This window comes from Pseudophryne corroboree, chromosome 1, assembly GCF_028390025.1.
Source record: "Pseudophryne corroboree isolate aPseCor3 chromosome 1, aPseCor3.hap2, whole genome shotgun sequence".
Lineage (NCBI taxonomy): Eukaryota > Metazoa > Chordata > Amphibia > Anura > Myobatrachidae > Pseudophryne > Pseudophryne corroboree.
The window spans coordinates 681233151-681239944 of NC_086444.1; the positions used below are offsets into that span (position 1 = coordinate 681233151).

The 6794-nt window shown below is 41.5% G+C and overlaps 1 protein-coding gene across 1 annotated transcript; it reads right to left on the reverse strand.

The window, feature by feature from the left end:
* Positions 1–1276: 1276 nt before the first annotated feature.
* Positions 1277–5623, reverse strand: GDF15 (growth differentiation factor 15). The gene is made up of 2 exons (XM_063929691.1): positions 5295–5623; positions 1277–2983 (listed from the first exon to the last, which is right to left on the reverse strand). Exons 1-2 carry the CDS (start codon positions 5593–5595, stop codon positions 2184–2186), a joined length of 1101 nt encoding a protein of 366 aa, XP_063785761.1. The 5' UTR covers positions 5596–5623; the 3' UTR covers positions 1277–2183.
* Between the last annotated feature and the right edge of the window lie 1171 nt (positions 5624–6794).

A 6794-nucleotide genomic window follows, 5' to 3' on the forward strand; every position in this document is an offset into this window, starting at 1 on the left:
GAGAGATAAAGTACTAACCATTTAGCTTCTGTTATTTTTTAAACACATCCTATAAAGTGTAAAGGTGGTACACACGGAGAGATCTGTGCTTAAATTCTAAGCAATCTGACTCCGTGTGTATGCCCCACAGCTGGGCCAAAACTAGGATTTTTGGCACCCAGGGCAAGGCAGTAATTTGGCGGCCCCCCTCCCCCCCATGCACGCACACACACACACACACACACACACACACACACACACACACACACACACACACACACACACACACACACACACACACACACACACACACACACACACACACACACACACACACACTTTGAAGCCATGTCAAAAACACAGTAATAAACTGTTGGCAAAGTGACAACCAGCACCGTCAGGGTGCATCCAGCACACATTCCCTAGGAAAATGAATAGGAACACAAAAAAAAACTAATCTCAGATACAGTATTGTGGAGGACTCTGACTGGCCAACTGCTGTAGGACTACAAAGCACAGCATGCCAGTCAGGACCTAGGGCCAATTCAAGAGGAAGGGTACCAACTCTCTGGGGAGGACACACACACAATGTGGGTTATCCTGGCTGCAGAGAGGAGCCCCTAGGACTGGCTGGTGTAATATACCCGATATAAGCCATGCAATCACTGTATCACACACACTGGGGGGGAGGGGAGGGGGCACCAACTGCTATAGGACTACAAAGCCCTGCATGCCAGTAGGGACCGACCTAGGACCACTCTTTGGGAGGCAACAGCTGTCCTGGCGAAAAGAGACCTCACCTCAGTGCCCATACTAATTATCAGCTGCTGCAGTTTCCTCTAGCCCTGTCCTCCTCTGGTGGAGCTGTCGTGCAGGAAGGGGGAAGCCCTGAGGAACATGGCCGAGGGCAGACATAGTTTACACAGGCACAGGAGTGTGTGAGTGACCATGGACCAGCGCTTGGGAAATTAAAGGGGGCAGCTCTTAGGTCTGAAAGGAAGGAGGAGAGGCAGAGCGCCCATCTCTGCGCCCTCTCAGATTCTGCACCCGGGGCGCATGCCCCCTTATCCCCCCCAGTTGCGGCCATGCCCACAGTGATAGTGATGCAAGGCGCCACCCGCGTCGCTATCACTGGTACTAGATTGGCCTGCATGCAGGCTCAATCTAGCAGGTCACTCATTTCACCGCTGGGTGAAATGAGCGCCCCCCCCCCCCCTCCCTCGCTCAGCACACATTGCGCTGTGCTGAGTGGGAGGAGAGGTGTGCTGAGCGGTCTGTGACAGATCGCTCAGCACATATCTCTCCGCGTGTGTACGGGGCTTAAGGTAGAAGCTGATTAGCTAGTGGTTATCACTTACAAATTTATCTCTCACCCTAAATTTAGTCTAAAACTTGTCTTTTAACCATATCAGTCCTGAGAAATCCGATTTGATTCCCAAATTACCAGATTTTGATCAATAATGCGATAAATAAATGTTATCATGTCTTTTTACCTTACTTTTCAATGTAAACAATATGGTATACAGTATTTAATAAACTGCATAATATGTTCTTTTAAAAGACTGTGTTGAACATAACAATCCTGATACCTCTTGAACTGAATTCATGAAAATGCATTATTTCTGAAAATCATTATTCTGTTTTGCACTGTTGTCAAAAAAAGTCCTAATCTTCTGGTTGTTATAAGGTTTTTTTTTTTTTTTTTATAAAACATCAGCTCAGTCAGCAATTATGTCCAAATGGAGAGCAATGAAAAGCAATGTATAGTAAATCGTTTCCATGGATCACTGTATTTTACAATCCAGATCTGCTGTGTAAAGGTGCCACAGTGCTATAAATAAGATATCGTACATCTGTTTTATATTCATATCCGTTGGAGCCACATTTTATTGATACTCCATGTGAGTGTTGATTTTGTCAGGGTATCTTCCAATGGTTTCTTTCTGAATTAGAATTAATAAGTTGTTACAGACCAAAGTCAGCTCGTACTTGAAGCCCGGGTAAAAACTGAATTGAGCTGAGCAGGATTTTTTGTTGTTGTTGTTGTTTATGTTATTTCTCCACAATTTTCTACATGTGGCTTAATATAGTTTGTAAACAAGAGATGTTCCGTATCTGAAGCAGCTCCTAAAGATACTATCTCCGTGGCACAGGTTAAATCATAGGTTTGGAATGTCAAAAGCTGAAAAAAAATCAATTGCTCTTTAGGCACAGTGGCACTTTCTAACAATCATGTCCTCGAAGACCGTAAAAACTAGTTTGCGGTCAGAATTATAATGCATGAGTACCATGGGATCATAGCTCCCAGGAACACAGCAAGGGGCTGGAGTATTCCCATTTATGTGATGCATTCTGTATTTAATTTGAGCATGCATGCTGGCTGGTTTGTAGTTGTGTGGACAAGACCCATCACAAAATCGCATCTCATAGGTGGACGGCTGAACAATCCAATCACTCCAACCAATCTCCTCAAAAGACACCAGTAATGACTTCCGACAACACTTTTTCTCGCTCTTCTTACAGTCCTCATCTGCAGCAAGTGACCGGGCTTTTCTCGTTTTGAAGTATGTGTTTTCCTGAGTTTCTACCTCTAATACAAGGGCATCATCTGCTCCCATTTCTGTGCTGCCATCACTCACAGGGTTGTCCAATGTAATGACTAACTCAAGTCGGAGAGATGTCTCAGAACTTGCAAGCCACTGCTGTACTGCACTACCAACATTTAATGTCAGCGTGTCCGTATCTACAGGTTTAGAATCTAGTAAGTTATGTTCTTGCACCTCATTGTTATTTTCTGAATCTATCACTTTATAAACGTTCACGACAGCCTTAGATGATGAGTTTGCTGCTTCTGGTCTCCATGCAGCCAATATATCTTTACATAGTTTGAGCTGTGCTCGCATGACGTTCAGCTGAAGATGGAATGTCTGAGTCCGAGAGAACACCAGGTTGTAGTGATGACTGTTACTTCCTTGCATCTCACGTGTCTTTGTGCTTCGTTCTACTGTAATAAAGAACACATTTTATGACGTTTTTTAGTCTTGTTGAGTGTACTTTGTATATCAATATATCGCAAATCACTTTTAGTAATATTCATGCTTATAGGTCATGACTTATTGTAATGCAGAGGACAGTTAGGAAACATAAATTGTACCATTAGTGTTAGAAAGTCAAAGATAGATATCCCTTTTATGTCTTTCATAATTCCAAAAAAGATTCCATAAAGTGCATTGTGCATGAAAAACAGGAGATCAGTCATAACAATATAGTTGGCAAAGGGCATATTAGCATACTGTTACTTAGCCAAGAAGTGTTTGGATCCTCCTGCATGGTGTGCATCCGGCTCGACGGCCGTTTCGGTGTGCAATCCACACCTTATTCATGAGCAAGTGATACACTGTGAATGGCCCAAATATATACCTGAGGTACAACAGACAAACAGACTCACCTGTAACATAATCACAACAGCTGTTTGTGATTATGTTACAGGTGAGTCTGTTTATCTGTTTTACCTCAGGTATATATTTGGGCCATTCACAGTGTTTTACTTGCTCATGAATAAGGTGTGGATTGCACACCGAAACGGCCATCGAGCCGGATGCACACCATGCAGGAGGATCCAAACACTTCTTGGCTAAGTAACAGTATGCTAATATGCCCTTTGCCAACTATATTGTTATGACTGATCTCCTGTTTTTCATGCACAATGCACTTTATGGAATCTTTTTTGGAATTATGAAAGCTTTATAAAAGTTATCTTTTGGATGTTGCTGGTTTTTGCTCCATTTTTCTGTCAACATTTATAAAACCTTGCACTCCGTAATTTTGGATGTTGTAGTGGGTGCCACTTGTCTCATGCTCCTTTTATATGTCTGTTATAGTCTTACAGTATATGCAGTATGCATTATGTTAGCTACACTAAGCCAAGTTGTTAAATTACAATGGTGTTCTATAGATGCATGGTGAAGTGGGTGTAGTTTAAAGGGCTCACCTTCAGTTCAGAAGTAACTTGTCAGTATCAACCTGTGCAAATTACTATGCGGCCTTCAGATGCTCAGTTGAACTACCATATACCTTATTGTGTTAATGTTCAAATACATTGTAGTAGTCAACATTATTAATGTTATTTTTGTCTGTTGTCTCCTAATTATAGTGCAGTGGTCTTTGCTGATTACAAAGTCATATAAAAGTCATTTTTCAAAAATGCCTTTTTTTAAAACTACTTTAATCAGAGATAGATAGATAGATAGATAGATAGATAGATAGATAGATAGATAGATAGACAGACAGACAGGTTGAGTATCCCTTATCCAAAATGCTTGGGACCAGAAGTATTTTGGATATCGGATTATTCCGTATTTAGGAATAATTGCATACCATAATGTGATATCATGGGGATGGGACCCAAGTCTAAGCACAGAATGCATTTATGTTTCATATACACCTTATGCACACAGCCTGAAGGTCATTTTAGCCAATATTTTAATAACTTTGTGCATTAAGCAAAGTGTGTCTACATTCACACAATTCATTTATGTTTCATATACACCTTATATACACAGCCTTAAGGTCATTTAATACAATATTTTTAATATCTTTGTGTATTAAACAAAGCTTGTGTACAGTGAGCCATCAGAAAACAAAGGTTTCACTATCTCAGTCTCACTCAAAAAATTCCGTATTTCGGAATATTTGGATATGGGATACTCAACCTGTATTGCCTATGGTCTCTTATTTACCCAAAGGTAGAACTAGAACAGTAAAAAATTGCATAACCGAATGAATTTGATTATAGAATTTTATCCCTTCTTTGCTCATCATTTTACAGGTCATGTTCCCAAGAGTTTGATCCAAGAAAGTCAGACACAGAGAATATAAATATGCACTGATCTGAAGGGCAATCACAGCAGCAATATTCTGGCATGGCAAAAGTAAGACTACCTGCCATAGGTGACGTTATTGACTTATGTATGTAGAATTGTTACAAACACTAAATGCATACATTTAAATGTGACAGTATCTATCTATCTATCTATCTATCTATCTATCTATCTATCTATCTATCTATCTATCTATCTATCTATCTATCTATCTATCTCTACCAAATTATTTTTCCCCCCTAGGGATCTATGTAATAATCTATCCATCAAAGTACTGTATTCAGACTATAAATATAAGTACTCTAATCAATTTTTGTACAGCATCTGCATTCTCAAAATGTAAATATATTAGAATAGAGCACAAAAAGATGGCTACTCCTAAAGAGCTTACACCTTACAATAACTCCTATGGCAAGTTTTAGTGTCCTCACTTACATTTCGGTGTTAGCAGATGTACTCTTCTTTCTGGAGTCTCCTCCTTGCTAAGGTTTTGCCTGAGCTCCATTAACTTCTCCTGGTATAATAACCAGTGCATCTTGCGGATTTCATCTCTGTCCATTTTCTCTCTAATAACCGGAGGTTTGTGCAAGCCCAAGCGATCCAATATGCTCTTCTTCAGTGCTTCCAGCTGAATCATTTTCTCTTGCTCACCCATGGGCCTGAGCTGGACTCCAGTGATGGATAAGAGAGTGAAGCACAGAGCAGCACACCTGATCTTCCAGGCAGAGCTCTGCATTGTGCACTTGTAGCACAGTGTTATAGTGCAGGGCTTGTTCAGCACACAGCCTGTGAGCTGTCTGAATGAATGAAATTCCCAACTGCTGTCCTTTATAGCTTTCTGAACTGCACGCCCCTCTGACACACACACACTCACTGCTTTGTGGAAGTAAACATTGCAAATGCCAACGAAACACTTGCCACAGCAAGATTTATTCATTTCTTTTCTGATGCCTTAAAGGTGCAGGAACCCAGAAAAGATCTTATAATACGCATTTATATGTCTGCTGCAAATTGTAGCATGGGACATGATTATAGACGTGCAAAGAGATTATTAGTATTTATTATATTGAGGATTGAGGGTAACATGATGCTTCTATTTCTAACAACATTTGTTTCTCCTTATACAGTACCTCCCAACATGACCCTCTTCAGGAGGGCCAAAATCTCTGCTCCTGGACTTTCATCTTAACATTTTCATCGGACCAGTTTAGCAGGACCCTGGTCCATCAAAAACGCTATGTGGATTCAAACTATGCCTTTTTGCCGGATGCCGCAGAAAGGTATCCAGCCACTGCCATGACTGAATTTCAAGTAGAACACAGCCGGACATTCAAATGTATGTGTTGTCCTTGAAATCCGATCGTCCTGTCATCCGCCTCAACTGCAGCATGCTGTGTTTGGGTCCGGTGGATGCGGCCTCTCCGCATATGTGTGGGCGGTCGGATAGGAGCACATGTGCTGGATCTTTCCTGCTAAGTGGGTCCACTGTACCGCACTGGATAAGAACAGTTTTTCAGCACAGGCAATGGCAATCATAGAGTAAGAGGGAAGTCCAGGAGCAGAGCATTCTGTCCCTCCTGGAGAGGGTCATGTTGGGAGGTATGCAAAGTTACTGCTAATAAATCTAAATAACAAATCAAATTCTAAAATTGTAAATCCTAGATTTACAATTTCATACAAATTTTTCCATTATCATTGCTGTTAAAGTCCTGTATCTTCAGTAAGTCTTGTATCGGCAGTGGCAGTGATGTTCGGGAGGTAGGGGGGAGGGGGGGGGGGGTAGTTGAATGTGTTGCAAATGCATAAAACAAAATGCACCACTGTGAGTGAGTGTGTGTGTGTGTGTGTGTGTGTGTGTGTGTGTGTGTGTGTGTGTGGAGGGGGGGGGGGTGATTAGGGTTAGGCACTATAGGGGGAGGTTAGGGTTAGGCTGCA

What these genes read in the sequence shown, in the direction of transcription:
- GDF15 (XM_063929691.1), bottom strand. Translation starts at nt 5,595, where the DNA reads ATGCAGAGCTCTGCCTGGAAGATCAGGTGTGCTGCTCTGTGCTTCACT. An exon ending in ACATCTGCTAACACCGAAAT is followed by an intron (nt 2,984 to 5,294) that starts GTAAGTGAGGAC and finishes TCTTTATTACAG; the next exon opens with TAGAACGAAGCACAAAGACA.